A 27,931-nucleotide genomic window follows, 5' to 3' on the forward strand; every position below is an offset into this window, starting at 1 on the left:
GGCGTCCAGGACCCCCTGGGGAGAAGGGTTGGTGGCAGGAGTGAGGAGTGCTTCCTGGGCGGGCAGGGGCAGCCGGGCCCCCTTCCCGTGGGGCTACCGCAGGAGCACGTGCAGAGCAAGGACCCAAGAAAACGTCACACAGGCTGGTCGTGGAGAAGACACTTGGTAATGCTTGGCACAATTCACAGTGAATATTTACTGGGCACGTACTACGGACTCGACACTCTAAGCACCTGAAAGCCGATGGCATGGCGGGCCCTGTGCTAAACGCTCACTGGACCCTGACAGCCACTGGACAAGGTGAATACACTGCTGTCCTTTCCCAAACCAAGGCCCAGACAGAGTACATGCCCTGTACAAATTCACAGACTGCTACGAGTCGGAGCCAGAATTCAAACCCGGCCAGTCTCACTTCAGAGCCTGTGATCTCAGCAACCACATAGTACGGTCTCTCTCACTGCTCACTGCGCAGCTCTGCCTCCTACACAGGGTGGGAGTCAGAGTTCTTACTATGGCATTTACATCCACGTGTGCGAGCACTCCGCATTTTTATGGTTAGACTAAACATTTACATGCTGTTTTTGGAGGTGGTCTGAAATACAGGTGCTGGGACCAAAACCAAAGGAACAGCAGGAGCCCAGGGAGGTAAGTAGAACGGAGATGTTTCGTGTGCAGAAGGGAAATCTGAGTTTTGGTTTTGATAAAGAGGACAGGTTTCCAAGCTGAGGGCCTGCCAAAGAGGAGTGTCTGACCGAACCGCCTCCTGGCATTACAAACTCCCAGTGGGCTCTACTGAGTAAGAATTCATCAAAGCCTCGTGAGGTTTTAGCTCTGGTGGGCCGGGACGCTGTACTTGAAGTACTCTGGGCTTGAGATGTGCCTAGGTGCCCAGCACTAACCATCTTGAGATGAGGTAACTTAAAATGTAGGCCTTATATTATTAATGCAGCAAAGTATTAAGAAAAAAAGCAAATAATCTTAAAGAAAACCAAACCTACGAGGAGACAAGGCAGCATGAGGGAGGTCCAGAAGATGACAGACAGCATAAAGAGACCCGTGACGACCACGGAGACTAGACTTGTTAACCATAGGACAAGTCTGCTTAATACGCTTAAAAAAGTGAAAGGCAGGGGCGCCTGGGTGGCTCAGTCGGTTGAGTGTCCGAATTCGGCTCAGGTCATGATCTCATGGTTTGTGGGTTTGGGCCCCATATTGGGCTCTGTGCTGACAGCTCGGAGCCTGGAGCCTGCTTCGGATTCTCTCTCTGCCCCTCCCCCATTCAGGCTCTGTCTCTTTCTGTCTCTCAATAATAAATAAATGTAAAAAAAAAAAGTGAAAGGCAGAAGTGCCTGGCTGCCTCAGTCAGTGGAGTGTGTGACTTTTGTTCTTGGGGTTGTGAGTTTGAGCTCCGTGTTGGATGTAAATAGTACTTAAAATAAAATGTTTAAAAAATTAAAAATAGCAGCACCTGGGTGCCTCAGTCGGTTAAGTGTCCAACTCTGGATCTCGGCTCAGGTTATGACCTCACACTCATGGGCTTCGTGCTGAACGTGGAGCCTGCTTGGGACTCTTTCCTTCTCTTTCTGCTCCTCCCCCACTCAAACTTTCTCTCTCTCAAAAATAAATAAATAAATAAACAAACAAATAAATACATGTTTTTAAAAAAAGGCAAAGCCTGACATTATCTGCAAGTAATAGAAGGTTATAGAGAGTCACCTAGCAGATTTGAAAAGAAACAAACTGACCTAGAAATGAAAAATACAGCAACAAGTTTACTCAAATTTAATCTCAGCAGAATGAGAGAACTGTCAGCTGAATAATAAGACAGAAGAAATGATCTAGAATGTACTTGGAGGGGCAAAGAGAGAACAGAATAAATTGCTACATGTCTAGTAATTACTATACATTTAGTCGTAATTCTGGGGACACAAAGGGGCAGAGGCAAACTGTTAGTAAGAGTGTCCGCGGACACGCACAGACCTGACGGCCCGCGCCAATCCGCAGACGTGAGACGGCTACCCAATCCCAGGCGACGTAACGAAATCTGCACCTACATGCGTCACAGTGAAACCGTAAGACATGACGGGTAAAGAAAAGTGTCTGAAAAGCAGCCCGAGGCAGGGAAAACCCAATGACTGTCAAACAAACAGGTGGCAGCTAACTTCTCCACAGCAGTGATGAAGCTGGAAGACCGTGGAATAAGCCCTTCAAGGTGCTGAAGGGAGGTGCAGCTTGGCTTTGAAAGCATCTTTCAAGATTGCGGATGACATTTTCAGGCAAGCCAATTCTAAGGACTTGCCCACAGTGGACCTTTACTAAGAGAAAATTTAAAGTTAGGGAATCTCAAAGTTTCGGTCTTAGGGACCAGTCTATGTTCTTAAAAATTGCTGAAAAACTCTAAAAGCTTTTGTTGATGTCCATTATATTGGTCAATATTTGCCACATGAGAAAAATCAAAACTGAGAAATTAGAAAAATATTTTAGTAAATCATTGAAAATGAAGAATAATAAATCCATTACATTTTACCAGGTAACATTTTCAAAAATAGTTTTTTGTGAGAAGACGAACACTATCTTTATATTTGTTGCAGACCTCCTCAGTGTCCCCACACGGAACTGGGGGGGGGGAGGAGTGCTTTAATGGCTTTTTCAGAGGACTGCCTACATTCCTCGATGCTGCACCAAAATGCAACAAGTGACAGTTTCTTCAGTTAGTCATGTGATCGGAAACTGTATTGGTGAGCTTTTTCTATTGTGTTACATTAGATCTCACTGAAGTAGGGCACCAAAGGGTGTTGTATGGAAACCAATTTGAGAATAGATTACAATAAAATAAAATAAAATTCATTGAAGTGCTAGCACTCTGAAGAGTTATTTCCCCCACGCATGATTTTACAACGTCACGCACTCGTCTGTAATGTTGGTTCGCCGAATTATGCAGATTTTCCGAAGACTTACACATTTCATCATACAGTGTTAAAATATCACATTTGTTGGTGTTTCCAACACCTTGCCACAAATTTCTCAGACTGCTGAGGCGCTGTCAACTTGTAATATGTTTTCCAAGATTCCAAGTTTTACTTAAAAGCTCCAATTTCATCATTTACAACAACTATTCTCAGGTATTTTCCTTGTAGGGACAGGCTTCCTTTATTCGTCTGTGGTGAGAGGTTGGCCAGATATCCACGTGTGAATAAGAGCTGTTTGTCAGATGCTATTCTAAGTAGAAGGAGTATGTTGTGAGGAAAGCTGCTAGTTCAGCTTGCAACTTAAATAATCACACACTTTTCCTCAAGACACCTGTCATATTTTAGTAAGGAGAAAAAGTATTTTATGAGCACTTCCTCTTTCATTACTATCTACTTCACATAAACTACCAAAAACTGTATATTCTGAGGGTCTACGCACTGCTCTGAGCATCTCTGTTCTTTTTCTTTTTTAATTAATTACATAAAAATTTTCTTTAGTGTTTACTTATTTTTGAGACAGAGAAACAGACAGAGCATGAGCAGGAGAGCGGCAGACAGAGAGGGAGACCCAGAATCTGAAGCAGGCTCCAGGCTCTGAGCTGTCAGCATGGAGCCTAACATGGGTCTCAAATCCACGATTTGAGATACCATGATCTGAGCTGAAGTCAGATGCTTAGATGACTGAGCCACCCAGGTGCCCCAGAGCACCTCTGTTCTAAAGGAAGTACTTCAGGAAAAAAAGGTGCTCCCATAAGAAGGTCTGAGATGCAAGGAAGAATGATAAACACGTAGGTAAAGTTAAATAGACGCTGACTAAAGAAAACAATAATATATTATGGCATTATTTTAAAAAGATAAGATATATGGAAACAATAATATATAAACCCATACGGAATGAATATAAGTATATTCATCAAATATTCTTTAAAAAATGTTTATTTGTTTTTGAGAGAGAGAGTGGAAAGGGGGCAGAGAGAGACAGAGGGAGGGAGGGAGGCAGAGAATCCAAAGCAGGCTCCGAGCTGTCAGCACAGACAGAGCCAGATGTGAGGCCTGAACCTACGAACCGTGAGGGCATGGCCTGAGCTGGAATCAGATGCCTGACTGACTGAACCACCCAGGTGCCCTGAGCTAAAGTATTCTAATGTACTTCTATTATCTGGAAGGAGATGTAAAGGTATTAAATTTAAAATGATAACCATGTAAAGGTTAGGAATAAAGTAAATGTATAATTTCTAAACCAGTATGGAGAAAAATGGAATGTTCTTCTTTTTTTAAAATTTATTTATTGAGAAAGAGAGAGAGAGAGAGAAAGAGAGAGAGAGAGAGAGATGAAGGGAGGCGGAGGAAGGGGCAGAGAGAGGGAGACAGAGAATCCTAAGAAGGCTCTGCAATGTCAGCACAGAGCCTGGTGCGGCGCTCGAAGTCACTAAGTTTAAGATCATGACCTGAGCAGAAATGAATCAGATGCTTAATCGACTGAGCCATCCAGGTGCCCTGGAAAATGGAATGTTAAAATAAGTAAGGAAAGGAGAAACACAGAACAGAAAGACAAAGAGAAAACCCAAAATAAGGTGGCTTTTAACACAAAATATCAATAATTACATCACGTAACTGTCTCAACAATTTACTTGCCAGCTTGAGTAAAACAGCAAAACCTAACACTGTATTATTGGTCGGAAACACATCTAACAGCAACAGAGGAAAGGCTGAAGGAAGGCGTGGGCAAAAGCAGCACGCGGACGCAAGGCAGTGTGGCGGCAGACAAAACAGACGGGAAGGCAAGAACTACCAGTGGTGATGAGGGTTTCTTCACGACGATAGAAGGTGCCGACGTGCCAGGACGAGATGATAATTTAAAATTTGAGTGCACCCAAAAACACACCTTCAAAGTGTATAAAGCAAAACTGGCAGAACTGTAAGAAACAGACAAATCCACAAGTGTGACTGAGGATTCTGGCATATTTGCCTCTCTGGATCTGACAGAGTAGGCGGTCAAAAAACCAGGAAAGACAGAGAAGTTTTGAAGCAAATAACAAAAAGAACAAAAATGACAGAATGGACATTAAAAAAAAAACCCTCTATATTCAACAAATACAGACTATTCGTTCTGTCCAAGAACACACTAAAAAAACGCCTGACCAAACAGTCCCCATAAGGCTGAAGAATACTTTGGATCATCTGTACGTGTTATCTGTTACCTTGGCTCTACTAGTCGGTCCTCAAAGGCATGAGAAGCCTTTTTACTTTTGGATCCTCAGCACTAACGTGGGAACGCCTAACAAACAAGCCGGTCCGCAAGCAGTGACTTCCTAGAAGGAACGATACATTTCGGAAATGTTTCCAGCCAATAGAAGTGCTACGAAAAGACTGCACAGTCACATGCACCATGATGTGGGAAGAAAGGATAAAGGGCAGGAGAGGAAAAGGTGGGGTGTCGTGAAGAGAGGAGGGGAGCAAGTGAAGATCCGAAGACAGGTTAGGAGCCTGGGGGAGAAGCCAGGGGCCTGAGGCTGTGGGTTCCCAGAGTTGGGGGGCAGGGACAGGGGACAGGAGGAGGACAGGAAGAAGGAACAGTCTTGAGATCGGTGATGCCCAGATGCGGAAATTCGGCTGAAACCCAAGCTGTCAACGAGCAGAGGCCGTGGGAGGGAAGGACATTTTCTGTCTCCTACCCTCTCACGGAAATGACGGGTGGGGATCTAGAAAATGAGCTAAGAAGGATCTGCTCCTTGTATCACTTTGTTTCAACTTCACTGTTAGCCCTTCCAGGGGAAAATGGCTGCCGGAGGCAACAACGGAACGTCAGCAATTCACGTACTCCAACGGACAATGATCGAACAGAACTGAGGAGCAGCTTTGCTTGGGTTGTAAGACAGTGTAGTTAATTTGGAAAAAAGGAAACTCAAATTCAGGGTATATCGCAAACCGTGAATTCTACAGGGGTTAAATATTTGGTAAAAGAAAATGTAAAACCATTAACGTACTCCAACAAATAAGAAAACACATGTTTTTAATACTGGAGGAGAGGAGGATTTTCTAGGCATCTCCTTAAAAGTAGAAACCATAAGGGGCGCCTGGGTAGATCAGTTGGTTAAGCAGCTGACTTCAGCTCAGGTCATGATCTCAGGAGTTCGTGAGTTTGAGCCCCGCGTCAGGCTCTGTGCTGACAGCTCAGAGCCTGGAGCCTGTATCGGATTCTGTCTCCCTCTCTGCTCCTCCCCCACTCACACTCTGTCTCTGTCTCTCTCTCAAAAAAAAAAAAAAATTAAAAAAAAAAGAAACCATAAAAAGAAACACTGATTTGTGCGAAAATTGTAAAATATCATAGGCAAAGGCAAAAGACAAGACGGCAATTATTTGCTAAATACACGATAAAGTTTTCAGTCCCTATTAAATAAAGAGTTCTTTCAAATCAAAACCAAAAAGACTATATTCATACTAAAATATGAGCAAAGAACACAAGCAGGGGATACAGAGTGAAAGAAACAAAAGCTGCCAACAGGGGAAAAAAAAGAGTTCAATATTCATGGCAATCCAAGACATGAGCATGAAAACAACAATAAAATAACCTTTTTTGGTACAGGTTAAAAAGATGTCAGAATGGGGCACTGGGAAGGGATGGTTGGTGTAGCACTTCTGAATGATTACTAAAACTGAAAAATGTACTCGTCTTTATTATTTTTTTAAACCTTTATTTATTTTTGAGAGAGAAACAGAGCACAAGGGAGGGAGGGGCAGAGAGAGAGGGAGACACAGAATCTGAAGCAGGCTCCAGGCTCTGAGCTGTCAGCAGAGAGCCCGACGCGGGGCTTGAACTCATGAACTGTGAGATCCTGACCTGAGCCGAAGTTGGATGCTTAACTGACTGAGCCTAGGTGCCCCTATTTTCTTTTTTTATATGAAATCAACTTCACTATTAGCAACGTTCTGTCTTTGGCGTGAAGGAGTAGATCTGAAATCCTATCAAAACAACACACAGCAAGCCGCCCTGTGATTTCAAAACACACACACTGATTGATATTAGGGTGTAATGCAGTGTACAAATTCAAGTTCACAGAAATATCAGTGCACTCTGCAATTCTTAGTCACAAACACTCAACCATATTTTGTATCGTTCCTTTGAGGCACATTCTTTTACACCATTATTTAAGTTAAGTTTAAGTAACTATATCCCTATATTATGATCCACAGAAACTTAATAAAGAAATCTTTAACAAGGTATCATATCCAACTGCCAAATGATCAATAGTTAAGCTTCTTAAACAGGTTGGTTTAACTTCTTTGAAAATTATGTTTCCACGTAAAGGTCATTTGGAGAAGGCTCCAGAAGTACTAGGCTGCATAGCTCTGTCAGACACATGTTGGGTTGCCACAAGGTCCAAATCAAGGCTGTCATTTTTGAGAATGCAATGTTTTGTTCTCTTTCCAATTCTTGCAAATTTATTTCATGTTGTGAGTCTCAACTTCCACATGCTCCTTTATTGTCTTCACGTTTTTAATGTATGACTTGAATTTATTATATTAATTTTTGGAAGTTCGATGTGAAATATTTTTTCTGGTTATTTTAATAGTTTACCTTCTCTAACCTCAAATAATATGATTTCCTTCCATTGTCACATTCATGACCTGTTCCAGTCACGTACACATCCCATCAAGTTGTATCCCTTGTTCCTCTTGACTCCAATAGGTTAGGCTGAGGCTTGGCTCAGGGCATCCTCTCTGGTCCAGGCTCCTATGTTATATGTAACTCACCAAGGAGGCACCAAGGTGATATTTGCAGGTGCCTCTAACCACAGTCATGGCCACAGGTCTAAGGGTTACGAAGAGATTTTCATTCCATTCTACCAACATACCCTTGGCAACGTTTTTCTTCAATCGTAAGGGGGTTTTCGGTGCCCTGTGGGCTTGCTCTGCTCTCTTTTGAGATTAGGGAACCGCAAAAGGGTGGTAAGCCAATGTCATACAGGAATCAGCCATTCGGATGTGCGGTGTCGGCCTCACTTCTCACCGGGTGTCTGCTATGTGAGACAACCAGGACTGCCCCCCAGATTGTGCGTGTTCTGAGTGGTCCTGGCATCAGCCCATCTTAACCGCAGCGACTGTCAGTCTACAATCAGAGAAACATCTTTCATGTTGTTGTTTTCTAGTATTCTGTTATTTTTAATGATTTCTCCAACAGCTTTATGTCGTTTCCACTGTTTTGCTTCCATGTGAAATTCGCTTACATTTTGTCATATACTAACTTTATCCATCAGTGTACTCGGAGATGACAAATCTGCTCCAGCGTGTGTTCTTGAGGTTGTTTGATTTCCAAATACTGAAAACTCGCTGTGATTTGACTGATTAGGAATTGAGAAGAAGTGGCTGCCCTGGTTTTTCCAGTTAAGCCTTCTCCCAGTTAAACAAGGACCTGCAAGGGTTCCCTTCCTTTTAGTACATCTCCCGTGGGGCAGACGTCTAAAACGGGCATAAATAAAGTTGGATACAACTTAACAAGTTTTGGAAATCATATCTGTCTAGAAAGTCCTGGTGTTTTTTTTTTTTAATATTTATTTACTTCTGGGAAAGCATAAGCAGGGGAGGGGCAGAGAGAGAAGGGGACAGAGGAGAGGTTCTGGAAGTGGGCTCTGTGCTAATAGACTGACAGCACAGAGCCCGACGTGGGGCTCAAACTCATGAACAGTAAGACTATGACCCGAGCCGAAGTTGGACGCTCAACAGACTGAGCCACTCAGCTCTCCCTTGAGAGGGTTTGTAAGGAGACAATCCCATATTGCTGGGTGAAGACACCCATGGTGTGAGACTGAGGACTGATATGTGCCACCAAGGAAAATATGTGTCATTTGCTAAGTTTTCTCTGGGTACTCGGTACACATTACAAGGGTCCGTTTTCTAAAAACGTACTAGTCTTGACCAGCAATTCCAGGTCTAGAAATATATCCTGAGAAAATAGTTAGACAACTATGCAAAGATACAGGGTAAAGAATATTATTTATAGCATCGTTTATGACTGAAAAAAATCCCCCAAACTACAATGACTATAATTTAAAATACCTCAAGATAGGGGGTTGGTTAAATCAATGAAGACGAACAAAATATCATGCTGTTACCTGACATAAGTGATATGCTTACTCTCCTCCAAATTATGGATAGTAAGCATAACAGAATCTAATTTTTGTAAGAAAAAGCAAATAAGAATGTATGAGTAAGCACTTAGAAAAAAGTTCAAAAGACTATACCCCAAAATGTCCTGAAACTGGTGGGCTCATATGAGGTTCTTTCTTTTTTCTTTTTTTGTATTTTTAAAATGTTAATTCCAGTACAGTAACACACAGTGTTATATTAGTTTAGGGTGTACGTTATGGTGGTAGGTGGTTTTTATTCTTTTGGTTTAAGTAGAATTACCATATATAACTCGTGTATTAAAAAACTTAAGTTAAAAATACTGGCCATAATATACACATCTAAAACGTTGCTCGGGCTTTGTACGTGATGGCGTGAATTGCACACTTATAATCTGTTCACTTTTCTGTACATATATTATAGTTTCTTTAATAAACTACTGGGAAGACGTGATGGCTTTGCTAACGCCTTCCATTCATATGTTGACCATGGTCTGGCCGTAGAAGTCCCACGCAAAATTCAAAAGCTGCGCAGTTTCGTGTACCTACACTGAGTATTGTTATCATGAACAGAGATCAGCAAGAAGAGGGCCAAGGGAGGAGAATTCTTAGGAAGTTACACTCTTCTGGTACCTAATTAAAATCATAAATTTGAACAGCCTTGAGATTATTAAGGTGGGTTCACAGTCTTGGGTCTTTTCTTTTCAAAGAAATACAACGTCCACAGTTGCTCTGATTCCCAATTATGTGCACATCTGTCTTTATCTTCCTCATTAGGCAGGACCTTCTCTCAGGAGTAAGTTGGGTATCTTATTTATCTTTGAATTATTTGCAGTATAAAACAGTGTCTTAATACATATTCATCAACTCTAATAAGCGTCATGCCTAATACTGGATTGGGAACTCTCCTATAAAATGAATTATTTTATTTTTGGATATTTTTGTCTGTTTTAAAGATTTTACACTTCCGTACTACTTAAAGAGTTCCAAGACCTCAAAGGTTTCTATATGCCATCGTGGATTTGGATTCCTCCCCTACGTACTCGCCCTCAGACCAAGGATGAGGACCGATCACAACAATGTCAGGTACAAGCATGTCTGCAAGGTTTCAGTCTAGCTATCGTCCAGAAATGCTTTTAATTGCTTTGAGCTCTACCAAACACATAATGAATACTATTTGCCTTCCCTGACTCTTTCCAATCCCCTTTCATTTTATTACATTTCTCTTAGATTTGTCTCTTACCTGTAAGGCCTGTGAATGGGGGCCCGAGAATGGCTTAGCATTAGCAGTATGGCCAACGGGTATAGACAGACTGGCAATCACTTGATGGGACAAGCATCCGAAACCTCAGACACATCTGCTTGTACACATCTTCTTATTTTTTAATTTAGAGAGACGGCATTCTGGTGAAAATCACTCATACTAACAATAATCCTTTCAAAATGCCTGATACTCTCCTCCAGTCCAATGGAATTACTCCCGTGGAAGATGTGAGTGTGTGTGTGTGAACGTGCGCAGGCATGGGTCTGTACTTCCCGTTCAAAATTCTGAGTGGCAGAAGCAAAAACATTAAAGTGGATACTCAGTGTTGATGAGACAAACAGGTCCTAATTTTCTGTTTCCGAGAAGTCGGCCTGATCACTAGAGTGATTTGTATTTCCTGATCCTTTTGCATTTTGTGAGAAAATACACAAGAGCCTGAAAAATTATTCTTGGTGTCAGCGGCTCAGTGACTTTGTGGGAATTGGAAACGTAGTTGTAAGAACAATCCTTTAGTCACCTCTTCAGTTCTGCACATTCCAGAAACAAGAGAGTCCCATGCAGTAGAGCTCGTCATCACCCGGAGACCTCCTCGAGGCCTTCGCTGCCAGTCTTGGACTGTCCACACCTGCGCGGTGGTCTGCTGGCCCGGGTCCCCTCCGGCACAGAGTGGGGATGTGCGATGCGGCACAGGGGAGCTGACGCCGCCCCAGCTGCGTCCCGCGGTGGCTCCGGCTGCTCGCGTTACCACTTCTGGAGGATTTGATCGGAGAGCCCTAGCGGCCACAGACACTGGCGTCATTCATAAAAACGTGTACAAGGAGGGATTTTTGGTCGGATTTCTTTCCCTGTTTCTCCCCGACAAAACAGCAAAATAAATAGAATGGGTCATGAGCCGCTTAGCCTGTAATGCAAACTCCCAGTCCGACAAGTCAATAAAGAACAGTCCTCACCTCCCCGGCCTCACTGAGCCTCCAAAGTTAGAGGCAAACACAGTTTGGGTCTGTCTGCCGGGAGCTTAATGACCCTCATTATTCAGCTGTTGTGGGCAAACACCAGAGGCCGGTGAGCTCAGAGTCTGAGTACTGGCTACTGAGCTGTGTACAAAGTTCACAAGTCCCCTTGCAATGACTTGCTTCTTTACCTTTCCAAGCGAAAGGTAATTTTTTAAAAATTTTTATTTATTTATTTTTTTAAGTAAGCTCCAGGCCCAGTCCAGAGGCCAACGCAGAGCCCAATGCGGGGCTTGAACTCACGACCCTGAGATCAAGACCTGAGGTGAGATCAAGAGTCGGGGCGCTTCACTGACTGAGCCACCCAGGCGCCCTGAACAGCCATTTTTAAGTGTAACAAAATATACCCATAAAACTATTCTAATCGCCTTCAGGAATTTAAAAGAAACTTCTGAGCAGGGAAGTTCTTCAATGTCTAGAAGAAAGGCCACTTTGGCCAAAAAAAAAAGTTCTAGAAGCCACAGCTTGCTTTTCTTCTTTGGATTTAAAATTCTAATGAATCTCAGAAATACCATGTGCCTGTTGAAATACCATATTGTATTGTACAGTGAGCCCCACAACACCCGCAACAAGACCACTGATGACAACGTGAGGACATTCCTGTGAAACCGCACAGGTGGTCACAGTGGTTTCATAAGACTTCAAGGTTTTCTCTTTTTCTTCATTTCAGAAGTCCTGGAAAGGCTACACCCAAGTGCAGCTGTCAGCCTCCCGGGGCCCCGCCTCCCGGTCCTCACGCACCTGTGTGTCCCCTCCCAGGATGGGCAGGCTGCCTTGTAGGACTAACACGGTCCAGTGAGAACAACGGTGTGCAGCATTCAGGCGACGTCCTAAGAGACGCTGGAGCTTGTGGTCCCCTGCCCCTTGGATCGCTGGCTCTGGGGGGATCGGGCCCACGTGACCAGCGATGGAGCCTTCTCCCAGTGCCCGTGCTCCCAGCACGTGCTCCGCCCGGCGAGGCCTTGCCTGGACCCCTGCCCTGGGCAGCGGCCAGGTGCGAGACCGCGTCCGAAGCCCCCAGATTCCTGGCCCACGGGAAGCTAGGAAGTGACAGATGTTTGTTGCTCTAAGTGGCTAAGTTTCAGGGTTGTTGGTTAAATGTAAATAAGAAATATGCCAAGTATTTACTTCATCTCGGTTAGGTATATAAATAAATATTCAGAGTTTAGGAGAAATTATATTAAAATATAATACTCTAAAGAGTATCACTGCTTAAAATGCCAAATTGTAAAACAGTCATTTCCATATTTTACATTTGATCAAAAGGAACAAATACCCAAAGACAATTATGAGAATCAGCTTTATGTTGATTCTTCAAATCAGTCATTACTCCTTATTCTTCTTGATCCTCACAGCTCAACTTCTGGCGTTCATATAATTAACACAACGGTAAATGGAGTTAATTCCTCAAGCTCATGGCCTGCCTCTTGAATATTTACATCATCTCATGAAACGGCGATTTTATCTTGTCACAGCCCAAGAACATATCAAGTAGGAAACATTTTATCTTTTAATTCAGGCATGACCTATTTGAAAAATGAAACAAATTGCATGAAGTAATTAGAGGAAAATATGGCCATTGTCAAATCTTCATTTCCAAAGCAGATACCCAAATGATTATAGTCCCATTGTCAAATGTTCAAAATCTGTAAAGTACCCTAAGAGGGCATTAGCACTCAGATAAATAATAAATAATGTATATTTTTCATATTTACAAAACGATATGGCAGGAGGATAATTTTTGAAAAGTGAAAGACAAATGGTCACTATTTGCAGGGAAAGGACCCGGAAGGGTAGAGGGAGAGAAAGGCCTGAAGGCAAGAGCTCTCTGAGTGGATCTATTACAGCCTCGCCTTTGGAGTCCAGTCACTTTTTCGCATAGTCAGGAGTCTGAGTCGATAAAATTGGAAGTACAAGTTGGAAATAAACGGAAATAAACGGACCTCACTGTATATGCTGTTGGTGATACAACCACACAGAAAGACAGTGACTGCAGGTGACGTTAGGAGGGCACCATTTTGGTCACAGGTCCGAAGGGGATTTATTTTAAGAACACATAGTTCTTAAAATAATCTTTTTTTAAAATAGTTTATTGTCAAATTGTTTCCATACAACACCCAGTGCTCTTCCCCACAAGTGCCCTCCTCTGTCACCACCACCTCTTTCCCCCCTCCCCCTCCCCCTTCCACCCTCAGTTCGTTTTCAGTATTCAGTAGTCTCTCAAGTTTTGCTTCCCTCTCTCTCCCCAACTCCTTTCCCTCTTCCCTTCCCCTTGGTCTTCCATTAGGTTTCTCCTGCTCTCCTGTTAGACCTATGAATGCAAATATATGGTATCTGTCCTTCTCCACCTGACTTATTTCACTTAGCATGACACCCTCGAGGTCCATCCACGTTGCTACAAATGGCCAGATTTCATTCTTTCTCATTGCCATGTAGTACTCCATTGTATATATATACCACATCTTCTTGATCCATTCATCAGGTGATGGACATTTAGGCTCTTTCCATGTTTTGGCTATTGTTGACATTGCTGCTATGAACATTGGGGTACATGTGCTCCTATGCATCAGCATTTCTGTATCCCTTGGGTAAATCCCTGTTAAAATAATCTTTAACTTTATTCAGCAGTCCTATTAATAGTGGTAATACTGGTATTGTTGCTTAGAGTCATTACTAAATGGGCATTACTTTTGCATATAGTTCTGGTGGAAGACAGCAAATAAGTAATCATGCTGATGGTGTTCACAAGCAAGCTTTCTAATGCTGATGCAGGAAAAAATTCCAGGTCTCAACTGGAAACGACACCGTAAACTTATAATTTGTTTCTGCTGTGAGAGCCTAGAAGAGAAGACAGATGTCCCAGCAATGAGTGCCTCTGGGACCAGACTGTGGTTCCTAAAAACCCATTTCCCGCAAAAAGGACAAACGTTCCTTGAATAAATAACTGATTTCAGGCCTGTGGCAGGAACTACGTAAGATAAACCGGGAGCGTTTTGTATCAGAACACAAGAAAGCTATCAAAGATCAATGGGGTTGCATTGAGTTCCAGAAGACGCCACGAAGAAACTCCCATCAGCGATGCTGATAAGGAGAACGGGGTTGGGGGGAGGGGGGAAGGAGTGGGAGAGAAAGGGGAAGGTAGGAAGAGGGGTCGAGTACTTTCCAAAACCAATCAACCGTCACCGCAGGAGGCTGACTGCGGCATGGACTCCACTGGGTGGGGACGTGCTGCAGGTCAGCAAGAAGGAAGAATGAGGCACCGATCCTGCCTTTCCTCTATGAGCTGTACTCCCGAGTGACCGAAATGCCCGAGCTGGTAAAGAAAAAGTCGTCTTTGTTGAAGGGTGTGAAAGGGATGACTGAGTTAAAAGAAAAAGCTACCAGCTCACAGCTCCTGCTGCAGTGGCCACTCGGTGTCTGCGGCCTCGGGGCAGCCGGGCACGGGGGGCTGGGGCGGGGCAGCAAACGCCCCGTCCAGCCAGCTGAGCCTGAGTCTAATCCCGTCCTCGGGCTCCACGTCTCTGTCGGCGCTAACTGCCTGTGACAGGGACAGAAGAGCAATTTAAATGGCACTCCCAGGGAGGACACAGAGGAATCTAGAAAGTGGGCCTTCCTACTGGACAGACGAGCTGGCTTCTTCAACAACCGAACTGGATGGCCAAAAGGCGAGAGGTGGGGGCTCCTGATTAAAAGGCGCTTAGTCTGGTTTGACTCCAACAAAGCAACTGTCAAAATAGATTTTTGAGATGAAGGAGACAACTGAATGTAGACCAGGTTAAAGAGCAAGAAAAGCTTCACATCCTTGATGTCTGATAATGGCACTGCGATTATACAAGAAAATAACCCGATTTTTATTTTTAAATGTTATTTTAGGGAGAGAAAGAGAGTGAGTGAGCACACAAGCTGGGGAGAGGGGCAGAGAGAGCGAGAGAGAGACTCTCACGTGGCCCCACGCCCAGCACGGAGCCACAGGGCGCAACCCCACCACCCTGGGACCACGACCTGAGCTGAAATCAAGAGTGGGCCGCTCAACCGACTGAGCCACCCGGTGCCCCCACCCTATTTTCAGAGCAGCGAATTAAAGTCCATGGAGGTAAAGTGACATTGGCCTGGATCTGCTTGGAAATGCCTTAGGTGGGGGGGGGGGGCCCAGAAAAGGACTATTAGATCACACAAGTGTGGCACAATGTTGATAACTTAAATCTGTCAGGTGGTGGGTATATGAAAGTTTTATTTTATTCTTTTCTGTTTGAAAATGTTCCTAATAGGGGGCACCAGGGTGGCTCACTTGGCTAAGTGACTGACTCTTGATTTTGGCTCGGGTCATGATCTCACAATTCATGAGTTCGAGTCTTGCATCGGGCTCTGCACTGCCTGTGTGGAGCCTGCTTGGGATTCTCTCTCTCCCTGCTCCGCCCCTGCTCTCTCTTTCTCTGTCAAAATAAAGAAAACTTTATTTATAAAAAAAGAAAGGAATGAAAATGTTCACAATAAAAACTTTTTAAAAGACTGTTTATGTATTTTTGAGGGAGAACATGAGTGGGGGAGGGGCGGAGGATCTGAAGCAGGCTCTGTGCTGACAGCAGTGAGCCTGATGTGGGGCTTGAACTCACAAACCGCTACATCATGATCTGAGCCAAAGCTGGATGCTCAGCCGCCTGAGCCAACCAGGTGGCCCTCACAATAAATGCTTTTAAAAAAATGCTGGCAATACACATTTTGTCCAGAATGATTTAGCTCATACAACACAATAAAGCTAGGGCATGTATACACTCCCCTATCAATAGAATCATTAAAATGTCTTAGGGCAAAATGTGCTTTGGTTATGTGCCTTAATACATCTTTGCTTTTATTTTTCCTTTCACATTTCTCCACTTCCAAATTTTACTCGCCCCTTAGGGCTCTATTCAAATTCTACTCTCTCCCAAGGCTTTTCTAACTCTCCCTAGCTGGAAGCAATCACCTTGAACTTCTATACGACGTGAGATGTCTTCTTAGAGCCTGGAGCACTTTCTGCCTCCCGTTATGATTGTTTCTCTCTATGTTGCTGAGAGGAGAATCGACATCTGGTTCCACCTCTCCGTCTGCCCAAGTGTTAACTCCTGTGACACAGCTGTACTATGTGTACAATCAAAACTCATCTTTGTTGAATGCAGACCAATGCTTTAAATAAAACATGTAAACCCACAAAGGCGCTCTCTGGGGCACGGTCAGGGTTCTTTTAAAAAATAAATGTTCTGGAGTCAGAAAATCTAAAAAATCTTATGATTTCAGAAAGACTTCTGCTTCTCGCCAGCGAATAAAGGGAGCCTTTCGTAAGGAACAGCGAAGCCAAACACCAGCCAACGTGGGGAGACTTTACTTTTCATATTTTTCTCTGAGCCTAAAGTCTACGGAGGAGGGTGCTTAATTACTTAGAAAAAGATGCTTTAAAAAAAAAAAAAAGAAAAAGATGCTTTTATGGGAAAATATGCTAAAGTTGCAATTTAACCATAAAGGGTAAAAAATTCATTCATTCATTCATTCATTCATTCATTTTAGGATTAAAGAACATCTAAGTTATTTGAAAACATTAAAAGCAATAAGATGGTATTCGGTGAACTTGAAAAATGAACAAGATTGTGATTAAGATTTGTATCTCACTGGAGTGTTATAACATTCAGTTATTACTGCAGTCATGCTCGGAAAAATCCAACACCACTACTTTAAAAGATATTAAAATTTGATTATGGCTGCTGCTGTGTCTTCACCAAAAATCACTACGCTTCCCATAAATTCCTATCTTCCTCTGTAAACAGCTTGGAAAATACTTATAACTATACACACGTATGTATTTTCACCTTTATGGGCTAAAAGGAGTTAAGTGAAATATAGATATACACATATATTGGGGGCTAATAGAACTTCTGAAAATTGCATGCCATGTATTTTCATTTATATAGTTTGATATGTATCCTCCTCCTGAAGTTACATATGAACATACATCGTTTCCACTTGTGTGTGTGTGTGTGTGTGTGTGTGTGTATCTATCTATCTATCTATCTATCTATACATATATATAGTATAATAAATATATATCCTACTCTGGACAGTTGCAGTGTTATTCTCCTCTTAGATTGTCTGATCTTGTAACTTTAATAATTAAGATGATTTTCCAAAATGAGAGTGTAGAGGATTTTAACAATTTGTTTGGCAAAGAACATGTCCAGTTGTTAAACTGTAAAATACGAGAGGAGATAAAAAGATAGTTTTCCCATATGCCAGAGAAACAGACTAGTTACAATGAACACCGATGGAATATTTAACGAGGGGGGGCGCCTGGGTGGCTCGGTCAGTTAGGTGTCTAGCTCGTGATTCCCACTCAGGCCATGATCTCACGCTCGTGGCTCTGGGCCGCGCATCAGGCTCCATGCTGTCAACATGGCCTCTGCTTGGGCTTCTCTCTCTTCCTCTCTCTCGGTCCCTTACCCTCTCTCTCCCCCTCCCTCTCTCTCAAAATAAACAAATACATTTAAAAAATATTTAATGAGCAATCATTTTGGTTGCTTTAATGTTTAAAGGATTTTTTATGAAAAAGAAGATTCATTAAAAAAAAGTCCAATGGAGTTTATTATTATTTTTTATTTTTTAATTTTTTAATGTTTCTTTATTACTGAGAGACAGAGAGAGACAGAGCATGAGTTGGGGAGGAGCAGAGAGAGAGGGGGACACAGAATCCGAAGCAGGCTCCAGGCTCTGAGCTGTCAGCACAGAGCCCGACGTGGGGCTCAAACCCACAAATCATGAGATCATGACCCAGGCTGAAGGGGACGCTTAACTGACTGAGCTACCTAGGCGCCCCTCTAAGGGAGTTTAAAGCAGTAAGTAAATAAAGTAAAATACAATAAAATGATGTTTATAAAATTTTCTCTGAGGGACAAAAGGACTTCTGCAATTATTCCACTGACTTCAGAGTCACAATCAAAATTAAGATCATTCTAACAGAAGCAGACATAAAGAATTAAAAAAAGAGATAAGTTCACACACTCCCTACCTACTCAACAGCCTAAACAAAGAGAAGTCAGTTGGACCCCCATACAAAATACCATTTAGTTGCCCCAAGGTTCCTTAGAGCTTTAGAGCCCTCGGTTGGACCAAGTCCTCCGCCACAGCCACCTCATTCTTGCTACCGGCGGTGGGAACTACAGCCGGCATGGGCTTTGGCTAGTGATCTGGCATTATTACCTCTTAAACATCTTGTGCTCATATTTTTGACTATGTAATATATGAATACACAAAGATCTCTACATGAGGATGCTGTTTGTCATAGCAAAATCTGGAACAACTAAAATGGCCCAAAAAGAGGGAGGGCCCACATGTAAAACTGTATGTGTAAGATCATCCTCCTTTGTTTTTTTGTATTTTAAAGTTTATTTATTTTGAGAGCAAGCAAGAGAGAGAAAGTGTGAATGGGGGAGAAGCAGAGAGAGAGGGAAGAGAGAGAATCCCAAGCAGGCTCTGTGCTCTCAGCGTGCAGGCCAACGTCGGGCGTGATCTCTTGAACTGTGAGATCGTGACCTGAGCCAAAATCAAGAGTTGGATGCTTAACTGACTGAGCTGCTCAGGTGCCCTGTCCTATTTAATGTTAAAAAAAAAAGTTTATTTAATTCTGAGAGAGAGAGAGAGAGAGAGAGAGAGAGAGAGAGAGAGAGAGAGAGAGAAAGAGATCGTGAGCAGGGGAGAGGCAGGGAGAGAGAGAGGGAGAGAGAATCCCACATAGGCTCTGCACTGCCGGCACAGAGCCCGACGTGGGGCTCGATCTCATGACCATAAGATCAGAACCTGAGCAGAAATCAGGAGTTGGACACTCAATCGACTGAGCAAGCCGGGCGCCCCGTATTTAGTTTTGAAAAACTGCAGAAATACTCCCCAAACAGCCAGTGGTGAGTATTATGGGAAGGCCGGGTTCGGGGAGCGCTCACTTCCTAAGCTACATGTTTCTAGACAGTTTATCTTGGAAAGCCAAAAACTCTAGCCATGTATTATTTTCATAATCAGAAAAAAAGATTCAAGAAACGAAGTCAAGGACCTCCATAGTTACTAGTACTTGTTCAAAATGTTCTGAAAAGTTTTTTTTGCTTTTCATACTTGGTTTTATCCACAGGACGCAAAAGACTGTACGTAACACCTTTGGGAAGAGTATTTTTCTCTAAGCCAAAGGTCCAGTCAGCTTATGAAAAGGAAAAAGAAAGAAACAAACATGTAAGTAACATGTCTTAAAGACCTATTATATCCTGATCAGGGTTTCTACATGTTTTGTTTCCCAGACATCCTTACTTACTCCTTGTTTGTTAAGATGCTAACTATACGTGGCGTAGAGAGCCAAAGATGGATAACCAGCGTGCCCTGGAAGAAAAAGAACTCTAATAATTTCATTTTCAAGTTGATAGGTGTCCTTTTTCCTCTATTCAGAGGATACATAGAGTTGTGCATCTGTTATTATGAAGATCATGCAGGTCTTAGCAAGATCCACACTTCCCGTTCACACAGACTACACAGGACTGACTTTCTATTATTTAAAAACAAATTTGGAAATTTTAGTCACTCCACCTGTAAGACCTTCCAATTCCTTTAAGCAACATATTTTCAGCATCTTCTCATCATTCAGATTCCCTATCACGTTACGTAAAATACCAAGAGCGATGGTTAGGGAGGAAAAGCAGTCTTTGACAAACGCCTTCCATACCAAATGCAATCGTTTTTGTTTTGTTTTTTTTTATCTTACTGGAGGGTGAAGAGTAAGCTCCCTCAGCTATCCTCAAAGAAGAAAAGCAAAACAAAATAAAGGACAAAGCTCTCTGTAGCTCCTTGAGCTTAAGTTTGTTTTTTATTCAATAAAAACACGGTTGCCCATCATGTGAAAGCAATTCTGTGAGCGCGAACCGCATTAAGTTCTATCCGGATGTCCCCCCAGACCTACGGAAGCCCCCGCTCACAGTGAAAAGCAGCCCCTGGGCTGAAAAAGCTAAGAGCCTGTCTAAGTCCGTGAATGCGCCTCCACAGATCTTCCTTTCCAGGCAGCTCCACCTTCCACTTGTCGGTGGTGGAGAGAAAAGGCGAATGGGGGGCACCTGGGTGGCTAGTTGGTGGAGGGTCCCCAACACCTGATTTTGGTTCAGGGCCTGATCCCAGGGGCAGGGGATTCTCTTTCTCTCCCTCTCTGCCCCTCTCCCCTGCTTACTCTCTCTCTCTCTTTCTTAAAAAAAAAAAAATAGGTGAATGGGGCACACACACCAATATCCAAGAAACTCCTGGTCTAGCGAAGAAGACAGCCACACACAGATAGATGCATGACGCACACCGAGTGAACAACACGGAGGAAAAGAGTGTATTCCAAGCACTTGGAAGAGGGACGGTCAGTTGGCAACAGCGATGGAAGGTGGCCTGTGACCACCTCTTCTAAAAACAAATATCAATTTTTTCAAGAGAGAGCGGGGGAGAGCATGTGCGCAGGGGAGGGGGAGGGGCAGGGGCAGATGGAGAGAGAGACTCGCAAGCAGGCTTCCACGCTTGGTGCGGAGCCCGACGTGGGGCTCGATCTCACAACCATGAGATCACAACCTGAGCTGAAATCGAGAGTCGGACGCTCAGCTGACTGAGCACCCCAGGCGCCCCCAGACACCCCAACAAGTGACCGTCTTAGAGGACGAGCCGGAGCACGCCCCTGACAAAGGGCGGAAGGCACGCAGGGACAGAGAAGAGAAGCGGCCTGCCCGCACGGGAAGTGGCAGCAGCCTGGCAGTGCTGAAGGCAGTCAGCAGGCCTCCGAAGGCTCTAGAGGGTTCTGGAGGGCTCGGGAGCAAGCAGGGACCGCAGTTCTGGGTGGCAGCAGGAACAGAGAAGAGGGGACGGGACTGAGACACGTAGGAGCAAACGTGGCAGGACCTGGGGGTCGGCTGGCCGGCGGGTGGGGTGGCTGTGAGCAGGGAGAGAGATCTGCTCCTCTCTGTGTTTCCCGCTCTGTGTCTGGCCGGTGACCTGGGGCTCCGGACGGAGGACAGGGCTGAGAGGTCGGGGGAGGAGGTGAGTGCCGGGGACATGAGGAATGGACGCGTCAGACATGGTCACTTTTCCTTTCCAGGAGGCGAAATCTCTCTCTGTACCTCATGGCTTTGTTCCCTGGCTGAGGACATGTCTGCTTGGAGTCGGTTACGGGCGCCCATGTATAAGGACACAGACGTCCGTCTTCCCCCTGGGGCCGCTGGGAGACCCAGACCCACGCTGCCCCCCAGGACTTGTAAGAGCCCCGGGAGAGATCAGGGAGAGTCCTGCGGACAGAGTCTCTCCTTCCCCAAGATCTGCACAAAACGATGCGTTCAGGGTTGCGGAGACCCTTAGCACTTATTATTTTTTAAAAGTGTTTGATTTATTTTTGAGAGCAAGAGAGACAGCGTGAGCAGGGGAGGGGCAGAGAGAGAGGGAGACACAGAATCTGAAGCAGCTCCAGGCTCAGAGCTGTCAGCACAGAGCCCGACGCGGGGCTCGAAGCCACGAACTGTGAGATCATGACCTGAGCCGAAGCCGGCCGCTCAACCAACTGAGCCCCCCAGGCGCCCCTTTTAGTGCTTGGTTTTCAAGATGCCCAGGCTGGCATTACCATGAATAAAAGAATAAAATCTCCCGTCCCCAGCAGTCACACAGCCTCTGCCTTCTCTCAAGTTACCCTAGAAAACCCAGGCCCTGGTCTCATCTTTGACAGATGAAGACACAGAAGCAGAGCGAGGCTGGGGGGAAATACTGGTGTGGTCAGGTCTGGCGCCGCTGTTCGCGGTGCCTGTGTGTCTCCAGTACGAGTCTGGCAGCGGCTCCCAGAGAAGGCTAGTCCGCATCTGGGGGAAAACCGGAGCTGGAAAGAGCATCCCTGCACCCGAGACCTAAGGAGTGACTAGGACAGTCTGGGGGGAAAGGACAAGGAAGGTGGACCAGGAGCCAAAGAAGTAAGTCTAAGAAAGAAAGAAAAACAAAGAACTAGAGAGAACAACAGAAGCAGGCAAGTGTGGGGTGACGAGTGACAGAGGAAGAGAAAGTTTGGGGAGGGCCTGGGGGAAGCGGCGGACACTCGGGGGAGGGGCTCCCACAAAGGTGCCGGGGCAGAAACCAGCACAAACCAGCACGGCGGGTTTGGGAGCGCAGAATCCGGAGGAAGTCCACGCGAGGAGAGTCTGAACAGGACAGACAGCCCCGCTCCGTCTGGAGGGGAGCCCCCACGTGGGGGAGCAGGTTGAGAAGAGAGAGGGGAAGTGGGGAGGGGAGATGCGGAGCAGGGGGGAAGGGGAGGGGCAGACGGGTAACTGCGGCCCCACAGGGTGGCACGCCCTTCCCCCCATGTGTTAGGACTCCGGCAACCGCAGTTTTCTCAGGCTGCAATATTCTAAACCACAGAAGTCGGGCCGTGGCAGGATTATCCATCTTCTAAACGTCAAAGGCAGGAGGGCGGACAGAGAAGAAGAAACATTCCACAGGGTCTCCAAAGTCTTCATGGGAGTACTTTAATAGTAGCGCCCCACAAATTGACAGGAAAGAGTAGGATGCAAACAATCTGAATTTTCCTTGTTGCTGTCAGTAACAACAAGAGTGTCTAAGTGCCTCCATCCGTAGGTGCGGATTCTTTTTTAAACACTAGAAGTGTGACTCGTTTGATCTGTAAGGAGAATTATAGCCAGATCGTATCCAAAAGGTTGCCATGATAGAGCTAAATTATCTCTGCCTGTCACAGGCTGAAGAACATTTAAATTCTGGAAGTTCACATCGGCTTTTTCTAGATAACAAATCTTAAGTACCGTCCTATATTCGCTCAATTAGCGATCTCGGGCCTTGATAACACTGCGGAGAGAAACTTTCCAACCATCATTCAAATCATATCTAAAAAGGTGGTCATAAATATTTTAAAACCTAAGTGAACTAATAAGACCCAGGCCCATTAAGGATAAGATCTTTTACAACAAATTAAATAAAACAATTCATTGAAGTCTGGGCTCAAGATAAGCTAGATTTACTAGCTGACCTTTTATTCATTTAAAGAACAAAATTAGCTCTAATTGCATTAGAATGGAACCCAGTAAATTTCCCCAAGTCTTCTAACGCGGCATCCGTGTCCCAACGGCTGTAATTGTTTACAAGTGAGACGGAAATGCTGCGGTGATAACCTTTCTGCTTGTTTTACTGTGCGGTCAGAGCGCTTCCCCAAACCTGAAGCTGGTTTGTCGGCCGGCACGCTGTTTCTCCTCCCATGTCCCTGCGCGCTTGGCGTCAACAAACCAAAAGCGATGTGCCAGGGGGAGGAAATTACACTTGGAGATTTCGTCATAACTTTAGGTCAGCAACCACGAGGGAGACAGAGACGGGGCTCAAGGACTCCCTGTCTGGAAAAGTCAGGAAGGGGCCGACGACCTGAGCGGGAAGAAGCGGACCTGGCCTGCTTGCCTCGGAAGACAGCTGAGCGCAGGGCTGGGCTCCGTCCGGCTCCGGTCCGAGAAGGGCGCGGGGCTGCTGTGTCCTCGGCCCACAGCTCAGCCCCCAGGGAACTCCGCTCCTTACGTCAGCGCTCTCCACTAGCGTGAAAAATCAGTCACTTGCCATAAATTCTAAACGACAGTTATTCTTAAGGTTTTTTTTTTGTCCTGGTTCGTGTTACCAGCTTCCACATCAGGCAACGCACCTAGGAAGTGTGGTCGCTTCACCGGCAAGCTGGGCAGGGCGAGACTAAACTATCAACACGCTTCAGTCTGTTTCTTTCTTTCCTCCTTCTTCTTTTTTTAAATCAAAAGGGACAGTTTATTGGAAAGAAAATAAATTAACAGTAGAAAAGCAAAAGGCCCTCCAAGTCTGACAGGATGAGGCTCTGAAATGTTCCTGAACTTGAACTTGACTTCTAAAGGATTACTTATTTATTTATTAACGTTTTATTTTTGAGAGAAAGAGAGACAGTGCGAGCAGGGGAGGGTCAGAGAGAGAGGGACACACAGAATCCTAAGCAGGCTCCAGGCTCGGAGCTGTCAACACAGAGCCCCACGCGGGGCTTGAACCCATGAACCAGGAGATCATGACCCAAACCGAGGTTGGACGCTTAACTGACTGAGCAACCCCGGCGCCCCATGGATCGTTTTTTTTTTTTTTTTTTTTTTCCAACCAACAAGCTTCTTCTGTCGGCCCCTCAGCATGCTTTCATGCAGACATGTACCATCCCTGCCTTGTCCGACATAAAATGTAGCCGTTACTTCTGCCTGCCCGCCCCCCCAGGCCCTGATGAGAACTGGTTCTGGGAGCAGGAGAGGGAGGGATTCACCAGGCTGCTGACCCCGGGAACCAGGCCAGCCTTGGGGGACTTGGGCCGCTTCTGTCACCATCCAGGGGGGAGACAGAATACAAGAAAGGGAGCGGACTCCCAATGATACTTTTTGAACCTGAAGACTGCCTCACCTAACGTCAAATACACATACGCCCTTACTCTGTCCCTTTAGGCTCGTTTGGGTTTCTGTTACTTGGAGCTAGGAGTCTTGATAAACACAAAATGAAAATACAAGCATTTCGACAAGAGACCAGAGATTCTTTCCAGAATCTCTTCATGGAGCTGCTACTAGGCTACAGCTTTGGATCAGAGGCCTCTGCAAGAAACAGTCCAACAGAAACCGTCTTCGCGTCCGGCTGTAAAAGCAGCCGGCTGTGGAGGACATTTTTCTCCTCTGGATCCACGTGGAAATAAAGTTTCAAACTTGGTGTCCTGAACAACCTCATCTCTTGAGAAACTAAGAGGAACCTTCCTTTTTAAAAAGGTTATTTCACTTTTTGCCCTGATTGCTAGGAAGCCACAATCATATCTGACACGCAATCATTTGCTTCTGTTTCTTCTCCTTGGGAGTAGTTTCCCATTCCTACTGTCTAGTAATTTTATTGTTCTCTCTATGAGTTAATGCTCTCTCTTTAAGGTACCGTAAGTATCATTAGACTGGGAAAAAAGTTACACATGAATAAACAATGTTTCATCTAAAGAGGGAAGATGCAGAAAGCAGGATAAAAACCATCTGCTCTTCTTTCTCTAAAGAACTCATCACGAAAACCACCACACACGGTTCACCCCGTTACACGTCTTTTGGCTAAATCTGGCTACATTTTAAAATATAAAATGCTTATTTTCTTTTTTTTAAAGGACTTTTTTTTTTTAAGTTCATTTATTTATTTTGAGAGAAAGAGAGAGAGAGACAGAGAGCACAAGCAGGGGAGGACCAGAGAGAGAGAAGGAGACAGAATTCCAAGCAGGTTCCGCACTATTCGCACAGAACCCAACACGGGGCTTGAACCCACAAACTGTGAGATCGTGACCTGAGCTGAAACTAAGAGTCAGATACTTAACCAAGTGAGCCACCCAGGTGCCTGAAAATGCTTATTTTCTTTAAAAATATTTTAGTAGAGGGCGCCTGGGTGGCCCAGTCAGTTGAGCATCGGACTTCAACCCAGGTTATGATCTCACTGCTTGTGAGTTGGAGCCTCGCTGTCAGGCTCTGTGCTGACAGCTCAGAGCCTGGAGCCTGCTTCAGATTCTCTGTCTCTCTCTGTCCCACCCCTGCTAGCCTGGAGCCTGCTTCAGATTCTGTCTCTCTCTCTTTCTTTCTCAAAAATAAACATTAAAAGATGTTTTTTAAAATAAAAATATTTTAGTAAAAACATTTTTTAAATGTTTATTTTTGAGAGAGAGAGACAGAGCACAAGCAGGGGAGAGTCAGAGAGAGAGGGAGATACAGAATCTGAAGCAGGCTCCAGGCTCTGAGCTGTCAGCACAGAGCCTGACGTGGGGCTCGAACACAGGAACCATGAGATCATGACCTGAGTTGAAGTCAGATGCCTAACTGAGCCACAAAGATGCCCCTAAAAATATTTCAAATGATTTTTTTTTGGTAATTGCTCATGATGATTCAGTACTTCTAGCAGAACTGTCAAAAAGCATTATTCAGGAAAGTCTGGGTCACAAAAAGACAACCAATATCTAAAATTATTTTGTTTTTAAAGATCAAACCCTCTGTGTTTCAAGATTAATGGGCAAACCTTTAGCTCCCATTTTCATACTACATATAAATAATTTAGAAATCCCAGCTATTAAAACGCCCACTCTCAGAAATAACTTAACTCTGTAAACTGAAACAAAAAAACTGAATTACTTCCACAAAAAGGGAAACCTCAAACTTTTAGCACCTCTATTAAGAGAGATCTGATTAGTGAAAGAGTCACTTCTGTGTCACTTGATCAAATATGCTATCACATATGAATGTATTTGGAGGCGTCCAGTGAAGTCTCCGTTCTCCGGTGAGCTCACTGGGAACAGCACCAGAGACACCCTGACGGCAGAAAGACCAGGGCACAGTTTCCCCGACACAGGGACCCCCCGGACCAGCCCGAACAACACGCTGGCAGAAGAGCCGCTTGGCTCAAGGGCAAGAACAAAGCACTGGATGGAGAAAGGGACAGAGACATCCTCCCCAGGGCTGGCGGAGGGCAGTGGGAAAGTCCTGGGGTCTGAGAAATGCCGGCGGAGGGATCCTTCACTGCCGACCTGCCCTCTTATCCACCCCAGTCTTTATATGCACATATATACCTTTTTCTTAACACCTTCCCAATATCTATCATCTATTTATTTATATTTTACTGATATTTAAAATTATCCTTACAAATATTTTTAATGTTTGTTTATTGAGAGAGAGAGAGAGAGAGAGAGGGAGAGCAGGAACAGGGGAGGGGCAGAGAGAGAGGGAGACACAGCATCAGAAGCAGGCTCCTGGCTTGAGCTAGCTGTCAGCACAGAGCCCTACGCAGAGATTCAAGTCACGAACTGCCAGATCTTGACCTTGAGCTGAAGTCAGATGCTTAACCAACTGAGCCACCCAGGTGCCCCAAAATGCTTGCTTTCTTTAAAAACATTTTAGTAAAAAAATTTTAATGTTTGAGAGGCAGAGCATGAACAGGGAGGGGCAGAGAGAGACACAGAATCTGAAGCAGGCTCCAGGCTCTGAGCTGTCAGCACAGAGCCCGACACGGGGCTCGAACTCATGGACCACGAGATCATGACCTGAGCTAAGTTTGAAGCTTTACCGACTGAGCCCCCCAGGCGCCCCTAAAACTATTCTTTTAATGAGAAGCTGCTTTAACGGAATCTCGAGCTTTAGCAGAGAGCCGCACATTTAAACGCAGCCGAGCTGCGGGTCCTGCTCGGCGCTGGCTCTCCGGACCCCAGGACACTCCGGCGAGCGCTCTGCTCTGCTTCCTCATAGAAACGAACGAGTGCATGAACGCTGTACTGGCTCAAAATGAACGGCCGCGGTGAGCCCTAGGACTGGGGGACAGCAAACACGGCAACTGCGCCGCCCCGAAACGGCCGTGCGCTCTGTCCCCATGTGCAGGTGTGACCTCGCGATCCTCATCAACAGTCCCAGGCAGCCGCACCTGGGGAGCTGACACCCCCTTGACCGTGAGGTGGGGCCGGCCCAGCAGCTGCTTCCCGGCCGCAGTCCTCACCAACTGCGCCGCGCGGAGACC

General features: G+C 45.0%; 1 protein-coding gene across 1 annotated transcript in view; it reads right to left on the minus strand.

The window, feature by feature from the left end:
* Positions 1-12,624: 12,624 nt before the first annotated feature.
* The window catches only part of TAF3 (TATA-box binding protein associated factor 3), a 150,360-nt gene continuing 135,053 nt past the window's right edge, over positions 12,625-27,931 (minus strand). The window contains exon 5 of the mRNA XM_029955160.1: positions 12,625-12,894. Coding sequence (XP_029811020.1) covers positions 12,879-12,894 — 16 coding nt within the window. The 3' untranslated portion in view covers positions 12,625-12,878. The remainder of the gene's footprint in view (positions 12,895-27,931) is intronic.

The sequence above is a fragment of the Suricata suricatta genome, chromosome 10 (assembly GCF_006229205.1).
Source record: "Suricata suricatta isolate VVHF042 chromosome 10, meerkat_22Aug2017_6uvM2_HiC, whole genome shotgun sequence".
NCBI lineage: Eukaryota > Metazoa > Chordata > Mammalia > Carnivora > Herpestidae > Suricata > Suricata suricatta.